This window comes from Mus caroli, chromosome 6 (assembly GCF_900094665.2).
Source record: "Mus caroli chromosome 6, CAROLI_EIJ_v1.1, whole genome shotgun sequence".
Classification (NCBI taxonomy): Eukaryota; Metazoa; Chordata; class Mammalia; order Rodentia; family Muridae; genus Mus; species Mus caroli.
The window spans coordinates 10,526,758-10,547,482 of record NC_034575.1 but is presented as its reverse complement, the minus strand read 5'-3'; the positions used below and the strand labels follow the sequence as shown (position 1 = coordinate 10,547,482).

General features: G+C 36.3%; 1 protein-coding gene across 1 annotated transcript in view; it reads left to right on the top strand.

Annotated features, from left to right (window-relative positions):
- The first annotated feature begins 2,017 nt into the window (after positions 1 to 2,017).
- Positions 2,018 to 20,725, top strand: part of Ppp1r3a (protein phosphatase 1 regulatory subunit 3A) — a 37,459-nt gene continuing 18,751 nt past the window's right edge. The window contains exon 1 of the mRNA XM_021165843.2: positions 2,018 to 2,936. Within this exon, the coding sequence (XP_021021502.1) occupies positions 2,152 to 2,936 (785 nt within the window). The 5' untranslated portion in view covers positions 2,018 to 2,151. The remainder of the gene's footprint in view (positions 2,937 to 20,725) is intronic.

Genomic DNA, 20,725 nt, shown 5'->3' with positions numbered 1-20,725 from the left:
TATTATGCAACTGATCTGAGTTTAGGTATACTAGCCATGTGACTTATCCTGATTTGCAGTTTATAAATAGAGCCTTATAAATAGTTTCTTGGGATTATCTTACTTGAGTGTGCTGCCTACATCCTATTTATTCACTCCTGGATGATCTTTTTCTTTATGCGAAAAAAAAAAAAGGTACTCTGAAATGTTTTGTTAATAGAAAGAGGGTAGGGGAATAAAAGTGTAAAGCTTAGTTTTCAAATAAATGCTCTCCTTATGCTAAATTTACTTTACCTGAGCAGCTGAGGGCCAGGATAACATGTTAAAGTTGAGCACTGTGGATGTTTGAAAGTGGGATATTATTCTATCATATAAAAATGAAGCAAAGAATTCTGAATTTTAACTAGAGACAAATATCAAGTCATGAAGATGAGTATGGTAGGGTTTTGTGGGTTTGTTTTTTATTTCTTTATAAGCCTCATAGGCACTTCAACTAAGGAGAGCTCATTCACAGAGGAACAGAGTTCAGGCAGGTGTAAGAAAAAAATGTTTTTAAAAGAATGAAAGCACTGGAGGTTTGATAAGTAAGAAGAGATTAGAAAGATGAGGTCACTCTGTTAGCAAAGTGTTGGCCAAAGGGACGTACCAGATTCCAGTTATGTAAAACTTGTCAGCGATAAATGGTAGTAGCTAACATAAACTGAGAGACTACTCTTTATTGAAAATGAGCAGTCAAAACAGAAGAATCCACATCAAGTAAACAAGAGCATTTCAAATGTGCATCCAACTTATAAAGCCAATTTTGTAGACTATAGACACAAAGTATGTCACATGTGTCAATAAACAAATCTACTGATATTTTCCTCATATGACCTATATGCCACTTTATGTATCTTTAAAAATGCCTATCTTAAACCCTCCAATTTGCAATTATTTCAATTTGCTGCTCTGAAATGATTCGTGTGGCACACATACCATATGTGTCCTAGCTATGTAAATGAGATATAACCCAAATATTTCCATTTTCTCCTGTTCTATATCCCATCTGTTTCTACCTTTGGGGGAGAAATTCTCATTCATGAAATTTATGTAATTCAAGTTGTACAATAACTTACAATATTTATGAAGATGTCATTTGAAAGACAGGGTGCCATTGCAGCTTCTGATATTGAAAAACAGTCACCTCTTTCACTGCATGTTTTATATTTTAATTGAGTTCAAATTACAGATATTTTAAAGGCACCATGCTCTTTGAGTTTATCATTGTGTTTACCATTTCAAAACCTATTCCAGTCTCCATGATCCACTAAAATGTCTTTAGAAGCTATCCAGGAATTTGCCTCATATACCTGTGCACGTCTGTTTTCCTTTCCTTTTTTTTCTACTTGGCTGTATAATTTTTTTAAAATTACTGCAAGGATTCAATTTTAGTATGTAGCAGTATTTACCCACTTTCTTCATGTGTAGAGTCTTCAGAAAATAACCCATGAGGTGATGAACAAAAAGTGACATTTATTGTACACATTTTCCCATCATATTCACAGGACAGATTTCCTGTTGGTGGACTTCTGTGCTAAGGCATATGAATATTTACATTTCTTCGCTATTTTCACTATACTTAATATTCAGCACCTGTAGTTGACCTCTTTGTACTCAAAGTTTGAGATGGTAAGTCTCAGAAACTGCTAGTTATGGTTTTTAGCAAACTGTAGATCTCTGCTAGTCACAGATGTTCACACATTCCACCGTCCAAATTTCCCTGCTTCCTGGATTGACTCTCCTCAAGTACATACATATTCATTATCCCCTTGCTTTTATTTCTTTTGTGTTTACATCAATTAGATAAAGCAGAATTTTTATCCTTGGTTTTAATATACTTGAATAACAAAAATAATGTTTGATGTCTCTTCAGAACTGAGCTCATCAACACATGCAACTTTAACCATCAAAAGTGAAATCTGGAACATTGTGGCCAGAGTAGCTTTGATGCTATCATATAAAAGGCCTTGGAGGCAGGCTAGCATAGTTGACAAGCCATTTGGACCTATTTATAGAGCTGACTTCTTTTGCAATGTCAACTGTAACCTTACACTTATTTTAAGCCTCAGTATCTCAGATATCAGCCTCTACCAGCTGTACAGTTTACTCTTATTTGATAAATCAGAGAGACCAATGGAGCCCGCTGAAGAACCTGGTCAGATTAGCAAAGATAACTTTTTAGAAGTTCCTAATCTGTCTGATTCTGTGTGTGAGGATGAAGAAGTTAAGGCGACCTTCAAGCCTGGCTTCTCCCCTCAGCCAAGCAGACGGGGGTCAGGATCTTCTGAAGACTTGTATCTGGACACTCCAACCTCAGCTTCCCGGAGAGTTTCCTTTGCTGACAGCCTGGGATTCAGCCTTGTGTCTGTTAAAGAATTTGATTGCTGGGAACTACCAAGTGTTTCAACTGATTTTGACTTAAGTGGGGATGTTTTCCACACAGATGAATATGTTTTATCTCCACTGTTTGACGTGCCTTCTTCAACAGAAAAGCTTATGGAACAACTTCAAGTCCAGAAAGCTGTGCTGGAGTCTGCTGAACACCTTCCCGGGTCAAGTATGAAGGGCATTATTCGAGTTCTGAACGTTTCTTTTGAGAAGTTAGTGTATGTGCGCATGTCTTTGGATGACTGGCAGACACATTATGACATTTTAGCAGAATATGTTCCTAACTCGTGCGACGGTGAGACTGACCAATTCTCTTTTAAGATTTCATTGGTTCCGCCTTATCAAAAAGAGGGCGGTAAAGTGGAGTTTTGTATACGCTATGAAACGTCTGCTGGTACATTTTGGTCAAATAATAATGGCACAAATTATATATTGGTTTGTCAAAAGAAGAGGAAGGAGCCAGAGCCTGTAAAGCCGTTGGAGGAAGCACCTAGTAGACAAATAAAAGGCTGCTTAAAGGTAAAATCACGGTGAGTCCACGTTTTACATTCTCTAGTGTTTATAAAATGTTATTTTGCATGTTACAAGAAATAATAAATCTAAAAATGTGTTTCTTGTTCATAAAAACAATTGTGTGTCACATGTAGGAGGTCAATACTGCTTAGGCAATACCATTCTCATATTCTTAATTAAGGAAAATTTGTGTGTAATACAGTAGTGGGTGGTAGGTATACTATTTGCTTTCAAACCCTGAGTTATAGATGCTTCACTTATGAAATATTTTATTTAGAATATATTTATTTGTAATGTTTCTCAAATGCCCATACTTCACCCTGAAACACACTTAATCTATATAAAATTGTACTTCATTATGTACCTGGTGCTCAGAAATTTGTAGATTTTCTATAGCTGCAATGAACATTTTAATTGCTTAGTGGGCTATATAAAGACATATGGAGTAATCTATACCAGATTAAATCATAACAAAAACTAATTTATGAACTAACAAGAAGACAATTGTGAGTGAATTATACATTGCACATAAAACTTCATAATTATATAAGTGTAACATTATGGAACACAAATTAGTATAATTTAGTAAAAGTAAGTGGAGCAGAATAATAAAAAAATGACCCGGATAGTAAGAAAGATATTCAGCTATACTGATGAGAGTTTGGGGACATGACCCCTCATTAGTAACCCAGCTTGTCTGTTAATGTCGAAATATAGAAGTAGCCTTCGGCTCACTCTGTAGTACAGAGCTGGCTAATTTCCATGACTGTAGGTCAGCAGATAAAACACCCAGGGACAGTTAGATCCCTGTCTGCTCCTCCCTGCACCCCAAAAGAACAGCCCCCCTTGCTCTTCTAGCCCCTGGCAAACTTTGATTCCTCTCTGAGTGATAGTCCTAAGTATCCCCCAAAAATATTTAATAACTTCACGAGAAACGTTTTCATATGATGAAGAGGAAGCTGTATAAAGAACGAGAACACTCAGAGTCCAAGTACTAAATAGAAACTTTCAGAAATTACTTTGAGAAGATATTAATGATTTTATGTTCTAATGGATAAATAATTAAGTAGTAATTACCAGACTGGTTGACCCAGTGGATTCATGAACTAAGCTAATACAGGTTAAAGCAATTAAAAAATAAAAAATAATACACTTTTAATTCTATATTGATGTCATTTGAAAGAAGCATAATCTACTTTGTGAGCTATTCCAACTTTCTTATTTCAAACTAAACTTTCTTAAGCTGTAATTTATATTATTAAAAGAGAAAAGATAATCATAACATGTATATGCTAAAATAAAAATTCAGATGCTTGTGATAATACACAGTAACATTATCTACAAGGGAAAAATAATAATTCAATGAAATTCAAACTAACCTCCGCACAAAAAACTATGTATTTTTAATACTTTATTAAATACTTTTAAACCATGCAGCCAAGGACTGTTAGAGCAAGCAGAATTCAAGAAATGTAAAAATGTCTGCCTAGAGAAGCAGTTTTTAACTCAATATGTGTTTCTATGAGTAAAATTCCAGCTTCAAAATATCAAGCAATACATTCTGAATTGAGTTCAGAAGATTTCTGTGGAATAGACTACACTAGCCATGGGATATATATGTGTGTGTGTGTGTGTGTGTGTGTATGTATATATGTATATGTATATGTATATATATATATATGTATATATATAATGTTCATGTATACCTTCAGAACAGGAATCATCAGCTCATAGGAAACACCACTCAGATTTTAATATTTCTTTAGAGGGAAAAAAAGCTGCGAAAAACTGAACCACAAAATGGTCTGAAGGCCTGTAAAGTTTCCTAATGAGTTATGGAAATGGAAAAACCTCTTTCCTTCGAAACCACAAATACATTTTCTGTACTTCTATAACTTAAAAATGACCAACATAATTCAAACCACATTTTGAAGAAAGCATTTGCCTCTGGAGGAGGCTTTCTGTACTGAGTTTCAGTCCAACATGAATTTTTACATCTGATTTATATACCACTCAAGATGGAGTGTATAAAGGAAATCCTGACAGATCCTCAGAGCAGCATGTGCCATAATAGAATATTTATACAGCTTTTCCATGATATAATTTATATGCAATGGGCTTTCAAATATACCTAAAACTCACACAAGAGAGCATTATCAAATTTCTAAATGAATAGTGCAGTTAGATTTCATTGGGAAGAATTTGGTTAGGAAAATAGAAGGCTCCCTCATTAGTATTATTAAAAAAATGCACTTATGGTTAAAATAAACTAATACTCATTTGATAAAAGATTATAGCTTCAAAATATCCTTCCTATAGACAAAAGACTTGTAAAAACTTAAAGGTCGTTTACAACAGTTCAATAACAAATTAGTTTAGTTTTACAACAAATCTATGCTATTTGATTTGGAGACATTTCTTTTCTGAGATTAAAAATAAGCAGAAATATACATGAATTTGTGTTTCTTACATACAAGTAGATTAAGAATGTGCAAAATAACTCAGAGTTAAAATGAAGCTTAGAATGACCTAGTGCACAGAGTTACAACTAACTTCAATTACTCTTAATACCAAAGTGAATTTGCTATCAGTGTCTGTGAGATTGTTTTCTGAAAGTGTCAATAATCCCTTCTAATGAGTATAGAGCAAACTACATCCACATATTGGCTGAGGCAAGATTTCTCTTATGACAATCTGCCATAGAGGCTTGGTATTTTCACTGTGGAAATTTTTCTTAGGTTAGAGTTTGTAAATGTCTTTTTTTTTTTGTATGGAGTGTCTGTTTTCACTTGAGGCTCCTTCCTCTATGTGATTTGAAATATCTAGAGAGAAAGAAAGTCAGGGTTAGTTACTAACAGCAACTGACCCAGAGTCTCTAATATCAGTGAAAGGCATGCATCTTGACGGATTTGTTAGGTGTCACCACACATGTGGCAATTGTGTTTGTGTAAGCAAACAAATGTACAGGTCCATATAAATTAAAACTAGAATGCAGAGACAGGATGCTTGAGAAATTAAGCATGTTTGAGTACCAGCTCCTCAATAGCTTCCAGTTCTTAGGAATTTGCTAGTAAATTACTAGAAGTTCCAGTTAGATGCTCTAAACTATCCAAACTCACTCAGTTGAGGAATCTGTAAAACCTATACTAAGTCCCCATATTACAACCTTTTAATTTCAGGACTTGTAGATATTCAGGTGGAAAACATTCTTTTGCTTCTTGCAAGATTTTGTTCAATTTTCTTGAGATAGGCTTGACCTTATAATAGGCGTATCTAAAACGGGAAGAGAACCTAGTAACTACGAAAACTCCTGTGTTTAAAAGACAAAAACCGAAGTTCTATTTTCTTTTCAGAAATGTTTTAGGGTGGGGCTTGCTGTGTGTCACAGCACACATGAAAACATGAAAGGACAACTTATAGGAGTCAATTCTCACCTTACTATATGTGGGTTCCTGGGGTTAGATTGAGTTCATCAGATCTGAGCAAAATTTTAAAGCCCAACTTGTCATCTCTTCAGCCCCCAGACAATTCTGGAACAAGTAAGAGAGACATTTTTTGGGTTATTGAACAAACTCACCTTTTTTTGATATTTTCTTTATTTATATTTCAAATGCTATCCCAAAAGTTTGCAAGACCAAGGGGCCTCTCTTCCCAATGATGGCCGACTAGGCCATCTTCTGCTACATATGCAGCTAGAGACACGAGCTCGGGGGTACTGGTTAGTTCATATTGTTGTTCCACCTATAGGGTTGCAGACCCCTTCAGCTCCTTGGGTGCTTTCTCTAATTCCTCCATTGAGGTCCCTGTGTTCCATCCTGTAGATGACTGTGAGCATCCACTTCTGCATTTGCCAGGCACTGGCATAGCCTCACTTGAGACAGCTATAACAGGGTCCTTTCAGCAAAATCTTGCTGGCATATGAAATAGTGTCCGGGTTTGGTGGCTTATTATGGGATGGATCCCCGGATTGGATAGTCTAGGGATGGTCCATCATTTTGTCTTAGCTCCAAACTTTGTCTCTGTAACTCCTTCCATGGGTGTTTTGTTCCCTATTATAAGGAGGAATGAAGTATCCACACTTTGGTTTTCCTTCTTCTTGATTTTCTTGTGTTTTACAAATTGTATCTTGGGTATTCTATGTTTCTGGGGTAATATCCATTTATCAGTGAGTGCATTTGTGATTGGGTTACCTCACTCAGGATGATATCCTCCAGATAAATCTATTTGCCTAAGAATTTCACAAATTGATTGTTTTTAATAGCTGAGCAGTACTCCATTGTGTAAATGTACCACATTTTCTGTATCCATTCCTCTGTTGAGGGATATCTGGGTTCTTTCCAGCTTCTGGGTATTATAAATTAGGCTACTATGAACATAGTGGAGCATGTGTCCTTATTACTAGTTGGAACATCTTCTGGGTATATGCCCAGGAGAGGTATTGGTGGATCTTCCGGTAGTACTATGTCCAATTTTCTGAGGAACCACCAGACTGATTTCCAGAGTACAAGCTCGAAATCCCACCAACAATGAAGGAGTGTTCCTCTTTCTCCTCATCCTCACCAGCATCTGCTGTCACCTGTATTTTTGATCTTAGCCATTCTGACTGGTGTGAGATGGAATCTCAGGGTTGTTTTGATTTGCATTTCCTTGATGATTAAGGATGTTGAACATTTTTTCAGGTGCTTCTCAGCCCTTCAGTATTCCTCTCTTGAGAATTCTTTGTTTAGCTTTGTACCCCATTTTTTAATGGGTTTATTTGAATTTCTGGTGTCCAGCTTCTTGAGCTTTTGGAATATATTGGATATTATAGTCCCCTATCAGATTTAGGATTGGTAAAAAATCTTTTCCCAATCTGGTGGTGGCCTTTTTGTCTTATTGACAGGGTCTTTTTTTGCCTTACAGAAGCTTTGCAATTTAATGCTGTCCCATTTGTCAATTCTTGATCTTACAGCACAAGCCATTGCTGTTCTGTTTTGGACTTTTTCCCCAGTGCCCCTATCTTTGAGGTTTCCCCCACTTTCTCCTCTATAAATTTCAGTCTCTGGTTTTTATTGGAGTTCTTTGATCCACTTAGACTTGAGCTTTGTACAAGGAGATAAGAATGGATCAATTTGCATTCTCTACATGATAACCGCCAGTTGTGAATCTGAGCAAAAACAATAAATAAAGGTACATACTATAGATAGCTATGTGGCATCTTCCTATTCTTAAGAGATAAGCTTACTTACCTGTCTCATAAGAATATCAAGATGGCCAGTATGAAAATGAACTGATATTGCATCTTTAAAGATTCAAATGTTAGTATATGTGTTGCTGAAGTAAGCACTAATACTTCTTTTTTGTTGTTGTTGTTGTTTTTGAGACAGGGTTTCTCTGTATAGCCCTGGATGTCCTTGAACTCACTCTGTAGACCAGGCTGGCCTCAAACTCAGAAATCTGCCTGCCTCTGCCTCCCAGGTGCTGGGATTAAAGGTGTGCGCCACCACTGCCAGGCTTCTCGGCCTTTTGGCTAAGATCAAGTGTAAAGATTCAAATGAATTAGAACACATACAAGGTGGGCATCTGAAGCCCTCAGAATTGTCACCTTCATTAATAATCTTCTGCAGATAACTCATTTCTTGACCCTTGGACAGCACTTGCTTTTTTCTCTCTTGACATCAAAGACTTTGTGTCTGGATCCCTAAAAAATTCAATTCTGTAAATTCAGAGACAATCTATCAGGCCCTATGTTACTAAACAGCACTAGCAAATTGGTAAATGAGGCAAGAATCTTGGGCCTATGAAGATATCGAGAGACTCTAAAAGAACAGAGCTTATAGGAAAAAGGAAAGGAAGGAAAAGATCTAACAAAGCAAATCCCATAGGCTGTGGCTATGTGGAAGCCACAGATTAACAAATAAATAATATATATTTGTGACTTGGGTTTTAGATTGCAGAATTGGAAAACTGGTTTTCTCAAAATTTTTTTCCATACCACTTGCCTAATGTGTGTTCTCTAGAATATACAAGATGACTTCACCTGTTTTTTTTTAAATTTTATTTTATTAAGTGAAATCAATTTATTATTCTAACTAAAGAAACAGTATGTATAGGTGTTGAATGGTATTTATGACTTGGCCAGGTGAATGCAAATAAAAGTCCCAAACCGCCTTGATGCCAAGAAAAGAATGACTGGTCTTCACTTTTCTTCATATTTGACGTATGGAGCCAGGCACATGAAGGAAAAGGAGAGAGAAATACTTTCTAAAGTGTGGTTTTAAGAATACAGAACGTTTATCTTTCAGAACAATAAAATCATGAAAACGGGGCCAAGAAAAGCACTAGAAAATGGGTATGAGCTAAAGCCATGGTGTATGTTCCAGTCACAGCCACTGGACTGTGAGACTTCCTTAATTTACACATCCCACATAGTCTGCGATCCTGGAAGTAGTCCAAAGCCATGTAAATAGCTCCACAAGGCCTCTGGGACCTAATGTGTTCCATACAGAGCTCATTTTGAATACATACTAATTGTGGAAGCTTGGCCTTTTTCAGGGAAGGGACCTCTGGCAAGGCCACATGGAAACATAAAACACAGCTGCACAGGCCCCTCAAGAGAGTGCCGAGAGCTGCCAGCTGCTAGACAGTGAGAGGCCAACCTGCTGACTGTCCTTGGAGACCCACCAAGGCTCTATGGCTTCCTAATGTTGTGGAAGTCTGTACCCGTATAAGCCTAGACTACTGTTGCATTAGTGTGATGCTTTCTGCCAGAAGAAAGGAGTAGGGGGTTGTCCTGCAGGTTACTCAATCTCTAGAAGGAGTCACAGTTGAAGCCATATCACCAGTACCTGGGATGATCCCCCTGTGAGTCCATTTCCTCCTCTGAAGCCTATCTTCAATCTGTAAGGTTAGAGAGAACTGCAGAACTATTAGCCGGATCCCTTATTATCCACCAAGATATGGTGGTATAGAGCAAACTCCAGGTAGATTTGACTCTCCAGTGTCCTGTTGGACTTAAAAGATATGCTAAAGATATGCTGAATTCTGATACTTTGTTGTACTAGTGTTGCCTCACATACACACACACACACACATGCACACATATTTACACACACATGCACACATATTTACCCACACATGCACACATGCATACACACACTCACACACACCTGTGTTCTCCCTTAAGTACAGACTCATGTTTCATAAGGACTGTCATGTACTCACTGAGATTAGATACACAGTGACTTTTGAATTTGAATAAGATAATGTAAATGAATTTTAAAGTCCAAACTACTGTGGAGAACAGGCATATTTACATGGATAATTTTGACAAAGATTGGGTCTGGAATAGTTTTCTATACTTGGGTTCTAACAAGAGTAAAGTAACAATAAAAAGCAAATTCTGTCTTTGACTCTAGTCACCATTTTAACTTGGAGAAACTGTATCTTGCCTCAATTTTATTGATGTAAAATTGGAATAATAATTACTACTTGGCAAATCTCCAATAAGAAACATTAACTTAGACACATATGCACCAAACCAAGTCGCTGACATCTGGAGATATTCCAATGTAGTCTCAGTGGCAGTGGTGATAAATTCCAGAATTTACCATCTTGAATGTGGCTAGCTCTATGCTTAGGGTGACTTGGGAAATGTGTTGTCTCTCATTATCATTCCTTTTGCCACCGAGAAAGGTAATAAAAATAGTTTCTAAAATTAGTCACATTCAATAAGCTCTTGACACTAACCAGGAAACTGCAAAATTGTGCTTCTGTGGAAAAGTGACTTCAAATCTCAGACACTGGTAGGTTAGTGTGTGTGTGTGTGTGTGTCTGTGTGTGAGTGTGTGTGTACATTTGAGAATGATATACATATATATGAGGATATGAGCCTACTTGGAAATTAGAGTCTAAGTAATTTTTAAAATGAATTATAACATAGTTTTAAAGTCATGGTGTATTTTAAAAGATGCTCTTTGGAACAAACAGCTCTAGCTAAGCCGACTTCACCATATCATCTATTTATATTCATGATCAGAGGATAAAATTTATAAAATATGTTATGTATCTTTGCATGTTTGTCACCTCTGTGTTTTAAGGAATGCTCTGTGTCCCACCAAGGGACACAATTTTTTCAGACAGAGTTCAAATTTGTCCTGGTTCTCTTTTGATGCCTAAATTAACATGTACTTATCTATGATTTCTTCTGAAGGGCTACTTATACACCTTTGTGTCTAAGAACTGAACGAAAAAATCCAAATAAATTACTTATTTGGACTTCCGTATTGTTTGTAGAGAGATCTGTAAGGAGTTGATTCTAATGCTCGGTTTTGAATCAGCTCCGAAATCGGGAATCTGTGTGTCTAGAGGCTGAAGGTCCCAGTCCCCAATTGGTTTGTGATTGATTAATAAGGTGCCAAAGGCCAATGGCTGGGCAGTGAGAGAGACAGGACTTCTAGGTTCTCAGGAGAAGAAACCCAGGCAGGAGAAAGGAGGGATCTTAGCAGAGGAAAAGAGTAGGATGGACCACCCCCAGAAGGACAAGAAGCAGTAATGGACAAACTATAAATACAAGAAGGAAAGCGGTCCTCAGAAGGGCTGTTCACATGTGCATTGGGCAGCAAAGATAAGGGGCCTGCCCAGAAGAATCCAGAGCAACAAGATAAAATATTTAGAAGATGTTAAGTCAGGAATGCTGGAGGGCAGAATGTGCTGGCTGCTGGGAGGTTTAGAAGTGTGCAGCCATTGAGCTAGTCAAGACTTAACAAAATTACATGGCCTATGTGTGTCTTTCATTTGTAAATCCAGAGAGCTCTTGGGCCGGTGCAGCAATCTCGGGATCACTAATTCACCACCACAGAGATCAAATGTGAATTCAGTAAGGCGATCTTCAAATTGTTTGATAGCATCTCCCTTAATGTTCCTCTGTATGTTGGCTGGCTAGGAGACATATTCATATTGCAACTACACAGAGAAGTCTAATATTGTAGGAAAATATTGTACTGTTTTTGAGTTCTGAGCCTGACTTGATTTTGAAATTGACTTTGTAATTAAGATCAAAATGGTGTATTCTTAACTTGGTATTTGTAAATCTTTTTGAGTAGTGAAAGAACAAACACCTGCTTGTCTTTGTACAGCACCAGAATACCAACACTACCGATAGAATTCTGACTTATCTTACATAACTCAGCCAAGATGAAAACTTACTTATTAACTATGTTATATAGTATAGCAGAGAAACAGCAAGGTCCCATTCTTAAAGATTTTAGTAAATGTCTTTGCCTAATTACAAATCACATAACACTGCTCAGGTAATGAAATGAAACGGACAAAGCATACTACTGACATCTGTTTTGAAGATTAAGTTTTATAGTTTTGTAAAATATTGACACAGATAAGTATTTACAGTAATCAACAAAAAGTCATATCTAGGCACAACAGAAAAGGTGATATATTCTTTAGCACGACCATATTATGACTCTGTTTAATAAAGTCACGATCATCTTTTCTAATACTAATACATCACTTGACTAAAAGATTTCATTTTTCCCCTTTGTTTTGTCAGTACTAGGGGTTCAAACCTGGGGTCTTGTGCCTGTGCCTGATTGACTCATACTCTACTGCTGAACAGTTTCTTTAGTTAGTAGGATATAATTTCTGAATGATTTTCATTAAGTCAAATTATAGTCAAATTTGTCTAACTATGATTTCTGACAGAACAATGCTGAAAATTGCCAAGTCTTTATAGTTTCTTCCTAATTAGTTTATGGGAATATTATATTATTTGGTGCCATGTTTGATAAGAAATTTCTGTGATTATGTCTATTCATAATACTTCATTTTTAGTCATTCAGTTATTCTGGACTTCACATGAATTAAATATTGGCATCACTATGATTACACTTTAAGCAGATATAGTTTTTATCATTGATTTCTATTTTCTGTATTAATGTCTTCAATAATTTTAGATATTTTCCTTGAGGTATGAGTTTGTAAACTTATTAACTGGTTTATAGTAGCTTAGTTTAGAGTCAGAGAAAAAGAACCCTTTAACCCATCAACTGGTTATGGTCTAAATGACACCACCATTTCAGGGATCTTGTGATGCCAGATCTGAAGATTTGGTGGCATTGCATGGACCAGCTGTGGATGGCTAAGGAGGTTTCCCAAACCTGCAGTCAGTCGTTGACTTATCAATGGTAGTGCTGCTATGATATCATGTCTGTACAGCACAAAGAAGACTTCAATTCATGACATTAGAAGCAACAGGTATCTCAGATGATCACTTAGTTGACAGTCTACACTAAAACAGCTATACAATAATAACTTAAAACTCTTAGAAAAATAGGGAATAGCTTAAAATGATAATTATGCCAGTTTATAGATACTGAATTTTAAAATAAAATTTCATTCAATGTAATTATACAACTAAGATATTGAAGATTGTTTTGAATAAACTGAAAACTCCAAAGTTCTGCAGTGTACGTGGAATTTAAAATGGCTTCAGCATATCATGGACAAATAATTCAATATTGTATCTTCAAGCAGAAATCATTTCCTTAATCCCCCACTGTGTGTTTATGTGTGCATGTGTATGTACATATTTTCACAATGCCCTCTCCAAATGGCTAACAATTTGGTTACAGTTTTATGTTTCTGTATTATAACATCCTGGTCAAGGTTAAATTTTATAAACCGGGTTGACCTGCAGACAATCATAATAATACAAAAATCTATGTATCATTTTAAATGGCTTATGGTGTTTCTACAAGAATCTTGGTGCTACTTTGGACTTGGTAACATTATAAGGCTTATTTTTACTTTTCATTACTATTCATGATTTCTTTACTCTAACAAGTATTGTACCCTGCTCACAGGGTACAACGAAAACAACTTTCCTAAACTAAAAGGCTTATATTCGGCATAATACATTTGATACAACTTATTTTTGGAAATAAACAACAGTAGCATGAACCTGCTTAGTTTATGACTTTTGTATCTGTCTGCAAAGTTCCTGACAGAATCAGTGCATTGACAATAGGGCATTTTAGACAGTCCCTATACAAATGATTTTACTCTTCAAAATTACTCATACATATTATGATTTCTAAATTTTACATTTTAATGTATATTTTATCCCTCTGTATAAAATACAAAAGGACTTCATTGTCAAACATTTCATTAAATTCATTTTAAAAACCATCATTTACTGCTTCATTCGGAATTAGTGAAAAAAAAAATCACAAGGCTCTGTTTTCATGGCCATAAGTGGGAGGATGGTGGTGAGGGAAATGTTTAGACAAATGTAGTTAAATTACAAAACTATACTCCTTTAAACCTGCAAGCAGCTTATTATAGATATAGACAAAGAAATTGTAACTCAGGTTTCTCCATATAATCCTTCACAGAGCTAGGCTTACAGCCGGTCCTAATTATATTCCCCTCCATCGTGACCACTGCCTTACACTAAGAATATTAAATCTCAATTTCGTAATGGGCCATAAGTGTTCTTGAATAATAAATATTTAGAAAGTTCCTCAAAGTTTATAAATACGAAGCAGTGACTTGACTATACTCAAACTGTTGTACCAATGAGGATGTTACAGAGCATCGTGTCTTATCAGTGCATTAGGAGTTCAGGAATCCCTGTTAGAATATCAAATTTCTCCTAAAAGCACAGACATCTTCCAACATGAAACCTCTAACTCTTTCACACTTCTTTACTGTTTCTATCCCCCCCTTTAATTTAAAACTATTTTTGTTTTCTTTATGGCTTTCACCTTTCCAGTTTAGTCAAGGACTTGATCAATTTTTTTCCTACTCAAGGACTATAGTTATCAAACTTGAAAAATAGGTTGAAACACAGACACATACACACTCACACAATATTAATCTTGGGATCTCAGCCTATCATTTTTAGTGTCTCCATGAAAATTAATATGATTGTTGCTCTAATAACTTGAATTTTGGGAAGTTTGGGATTTTGGTTAACACAGAATAAGGAAATCAAATACCAGCAACAAAGCAGTGTCTTGGCTCCTTAGATGCACATTTAGAGAGCTTCAACAGACAATAATTACCAAAAGAAATTATTTGTAGGATCTTCATTCATTTGAGAACTGTTTTCTGAACACATTTTTCAAGAATTGTCTTTAACTTTGTAGATATGCGAGGGAAAGACACCAACTTTGTTCTCATGTTGCTCTCATTTTAGTAGATAAGAAATTGACTTTGATAATAAACAAAAGATTGATACAAGATTTTAGTACATGGAGGCAGCTTGTAGTTAGAAAGGATTCCATGCTCAAGGAAGCCACCCAGCACTGGCATATAGTCACGTGGTTATTCTGAGGCTTAATTGACAATTAAGCCAAGAGAAGACTCTTGTTGAAGAGCTTTAAGGTTAAGAGTGATGGAAAAAGACCTGTTCTATGGATATTTGTGCCTGTTTTCTTCAGGGATGATTCTTACTCAACAGTTTGTAAGCACAAAGGGAAGGGAACCAGAAAGACAAGGATAGGCACAGGAATTGATTTCTTACCTTGTCTAACACCAAGTCCTCTTCAAATCCTAAATGACCCCCTTAGTAATTCTGTTTGAATGAAGATGGCGTTGTTAGAGTTAGTGTGATCAAAGAAGAAATTCCACAACTGAGTTTTCTTTTTAAAAGTTCTAAATCACTCTATATCATTATTTGTTTTCATAATTCTTTGTCTTGAATACAGGCTATGGTTTCTGTACAGAGTAGACAAGTTTGTGTAAATTGGCTTTTGTGAGAGGAAATGTTTTCTACAAATCAGTGTAATGTACATAGAAATCAAACTAAGAATTGAAAAATGAATCTGAAGGAGAGCAAGTCTCTTCACTCATGTACTATATTGGGAAAATAAAGATTAGAAAAATGCATTTACTCATGGTTTTTATGTGAAACACTCCTTTACTCATTATAAAAAGCGCACAAATTAAACTATTTGCATCATCCATGAACTTGCATTCAAGTCAATCTACTGCATGTTCTGACTTTTTAAAAACCAGTCACCCCAACACCATTACTTTTACTTCTGGACTCTAAATGTTTCTTTTATGGGATCTAGTCCTATAGTGTCCTTGGTACTATGCTTTATGATGCTTGCATTTACAGCAATGGTTTGGCAGTTTGCCACTGAGTACAACAGCTAGAAAATATTTTGCTAGACCAGCTTCAAATCTTCATAAACGTGGTTAATTTTATAATAAGCATTAACGGTCAGCAAAAGTGATGATGATCTTTTACAACTATATATTTTACAGAGAGGAATCATATGTAGAGTTTGCTATACAAAAACAAAAAAAATGGAATATGAATTCACTGAGGTATGGGTGTGTAATTTCTATGATTACTTAAAATTAATGTTTAATAGATCTATTAAACATTCTTTAATAGATCTATTGCAGCAGAAATAGAATATACAGACAATTTGTATCAACACTAGTGCATTTGGTTATGTTTATTGCCCTCCTCAGTGCCTACCTCACAATAAATCTGAAGTAGCAAGAGAGTTTTGCTAGGGCTGAATTTTATCCTAGTCACACCTTCTTACAGTAAAAAATGAGTGTTGACTAGCGCTAACCAATGTGTCTCCAACCTGGATACCCTGAGAAGAGAGGACAGTAGTGTATCCATACTCAAGTTCTGCTAAGAAGACTGACTTATATGGTCTGGAACAAGTTCTAGGTACACGGAAAGTTTTAATGCTTTCCAGATGACTCTGGTATATGAAAGATTGAATGGAGAGTAAAGACATGATAGAAATGTGATTGAATTGAAATTTTAAATATATCCTAAATCTGTTATTAGTTATAGTATCCCGAAGACATAATAAGACTGTTTAACCCATGGCAATTGGAAAAATATCACATGAACAGTTTCTTTCTTTTCTTTTCTTCTTTTTTTTTTTTTAATCTTTTGGCGTCTCCAATTCCAAAAGTTTATTTATTTATTTATTTATTTTTAAAGTCCAAGTTTTTTTTTGTTTTGTTTTTTGTTTTTGTTTTTTATTTATTTTTTATTACGTATTTTCCTCAATTACATTTCCAATGCTATCCCAAAAGTCCCCCATAGCCCCCCCCCTTCCCTACCCACCCATTTCCATTCTTTTGGCCCTGGCATTCCCCTNTATTGGGGCATATAAAGTTTGCAAGTCCANNGGNCTCTCTTTCCAGTGATGGCCGACTAGGCCATCTTTNNATACATATGCAGCTAGAGACAAGAGCTCCGGGGTACTGGTTAGTTCATCATGTTGTTCCAACTATAGGGTTGCAGATCCCTTTAACTCCTTGGGTACTTTCTCTAGCTCCTCAATTGGGAGCCCTGTGATCCATCCAATAGCTGACTGTGAGCATCCACTTCTGTGTTTGCTAAGCCCCGGCATAGCCTCACAAGAGACAGCTATATCTGAACAGTTTCTTATGCTGCAGCATTAAGGCTCATGGGGAAGTGATGCAGGGGATGTGCTTTGTATTTCTTTCGGGAACAAAGGAGCACTATGTCGCATGGTAAAGTAAATTTCTATTTACAAATAAAGGGAACTTCTAAAGAGTGTTTTCACTTTGAAGACACTGAAGAGTTAAAAGCAGACAGTAAGACATCTGGATAAGGGGGAGAACATGAACTACGTGGTTTTGGTTTGTTGTTGTTGTTGTTGTTTGTTTGTTTCTTTAGAGAGTAAAGACAGTAAGATGCCAGAAGACATCTGAGTGGTCAGATACATGCGTCACCAGTGTCAGTTTTGGGAGTTCTGATTAAGCTAGGTCTTCTGTTGAGGGTAATAGATCTGGAACCCTGCCTTTCTGCGGAGGTAGATAACTCTACTTCCTTTGCACGATTTTATATGAGATCCATGAGGGAAAGGGTTTACAGTAACAAGTCCTTTCTGAAGAACGTGGTCATGGGACCTAGTCTATGCTGCAAGATATCAGGAAGCTCCATTGGCAGCTTTGGTCTTTTGCAGGTAAGGCTTTTAGGGCATATAGGATCGTCTCAATCTGTGCCATTGAGCTGTTATGCTACACATTATATTGATAGTATTTGCCTTAACCTAGGAAGAGAAGAACAATAAAATCTACCCCGCTCCCATCTACTTCCTGGGCTTTCGATGCATGGACTATGCCTGCGGGACTCATATTTGCATATTCACAGTAACCTTCAGATCTCAGATGAAATGTTTTCTCCCTTTGTAAACCAATTGCCTGGCCACTGCACTTGACCATGTGTGAGGCAGCTTCTTTATTATTCCTGCATGTGCTCGACGGGGTCCATGCTACCTCAATCATGCAACATATAAATGAAATTAAATTGCTTAACACTTATTTTTGTGTTTTGGTGTGTTTATGTGTGTGTGTGTGTGTGTGTGTGTGTGTGTGTATGTATGTTTATGCATGCATGTATTCATTCTCCTTGTATATAGGACGTCTCTGTGTTGTATATCCTTGTTTGTACATGTGGAGTCTCAAGGAGGGCCTCATATGCATTAACCTAACCCTCTCTCTACCTTATTCCCTTGACACAGAGTCTTTCACTGAACCTAGAACTAAGGAGGCAGCCAGAAAATCCCTGTAGTCCTGCTATCCTCTTCACTGTACCAGGGTCACTATAGGTGTGCAGACAAAATCAGAACCATTAGTAGTAGAGATTTTAATTTGGGTCCACATCCTGTCATAGTAATCACTATGTCTTGAGGAAATTTCACCCAGCCCTAAAAGGGATTTTGAAAGTGCTAGTTTGTGTTTGTCTTTCATTGGATTTGAAACTTTATGGAGACATAGTCAGTTCGATGTCTGCCTTTTGGCTCAATTTCAAGACTACTGTCCAGCACTTGCTAAATTTTCTTGTAACAAATACATTTCAAAATTTATTTTGCATTATTATGAACATTCAATAGTCATATTAAGTTCTTTTAAAAATTATCCACAGAATTAGTTACAAGGATAACTGCAAATTCTGGACTGCACTACTCAAAGAATGTAGCTGAGATCTTTATCGACACAACTCCCATCTCAGGGACACTTGGCCCTTTCACCTAAAATGAACAATTCCACATGTGTTTCTGTAGCACTTCATTCTAATTTCCTAAGCACTATTTGGCTATTTTGCTATTTTAAAGATTTCAAACCATATTCTGACTCAGCTTTCTTTACTTCACTTTCTTATGTTTTCTTAGCAATAGAAGCCACTCTATTTGAAGTGGAACCCAAAACATTCCAGCTGGTAATCTATCTTCATAGAATGAACTCCTTCTGATCCACTCCAAAGCCACCTGTGACACAGACAAGGCAATAGTGTCTGATTTGTGAGCTTCTTGAATTTCTTCCCTTAAATCTGACTTTCTATACTCCAGTCTGGGACCTAAGCAGGACAAGCAATGATTAGATACTTTCTGGCATTTAACATTAAAATGAATGTCAGCCAGGTTATAAAGTATAATTTGTTGCAGTGATAATTATTCTATAAATATTAGTTACATTAAAATAATATTTTCTGGTAAACAACTTGAATAAAATAAAACTGCTGTAAAAATCTATTCAAGGTAGTAAGAACCTAATTTAATGTTTGTATGACTGCTTTGGTATTACGTTATATTTTATGATAGATTACTGAAGACTTCCATGGACATGGCGTCAGAGGGTATAGCATACGAAGTTTACAAATTAAAATCTAATGATCTGTTTCCTGAAATTTCACAGAAAATAGCAGCAAAGTATATTGCTTCCCTTATACATTTTAATAAATCCACATTAAGTTCTATTTTAAAGATTGTATTATACTTTAAATTAGCAGAAAGTGAATAAATACAGCATATAAGGTCTCAGATGAGAAGCATGTCAGCTGCAAAGGCTAGCTCAGGACCTTTCCGTGGGTTCCAAGACAATGTTAATGCAGTACTATGTCGTTGATGCCTATTGTAAACATGTATTAGTTCAAAGACTGAACAACTTTCCTTCTATACCATTTTACATATCGTTGAAATATAGGTAGTAATTTTACTCTATTGGCGTGTATGCAAAATTCCAAAACAACAATACTATCCATGGTTCACTTGCTCTGGCAGGACACTGTGTGCTATGTATTCCTTTACTCGTTTAGTTCAGCACATTAGTTTGGATACTTACTGTTGATTGAGCTTATTGTGCCTGTTTTCTTACATACTTCTTTGAGCTTTTGTCTGCTCTGATCTCTTGTTCTTCACTTAGTCCACTCTACTTGCCCCGCCCACTTCCACTACAAATTATACAATGGTTGATTTCTTAGAAGCCCGTGGCATTTTAAAAATGCGTTCTTCAGTTTGCTCTGTTGTGAGTCAAAAACCAATTAGACACTGGAGAAAAATATAAAATCATATTTTATACTAAATTTTGACTGACTTAGTCAAAATGCTTCAAGTGGTTTGTACATTTAAACCTGGCTTAAATCAAAGAAGAGGGGGTGAAGGGGAGGAGGTCTTTGAATAGGAACTGGCAGTTTTCACTTAAGCACAGGTTCTTTTGTGAAGAAATCTGACACAGAAGATTGAAGAGAAAAAAGTAGTTCACAGAAGGTGTGGGTGAGGGGATGGTAAAAAAAATGTGTAACACAAAATGTGGACATTTGAGAAGTATGCCTCATTGCTTTGCATCGATGATTTGCATATTAAGAAGTCAGGAGCCTTCACATTAATGAATCCCTAACTAGTTTCTGACACAATAGACTGATATGTCCCTGGAGGAGTCATTATGGTCTATCATGTGAATGATCCGCATATTAATGATTCTCTAACAGGCTCATCAACAGGTAGCCTAAATAGGTTCCCAT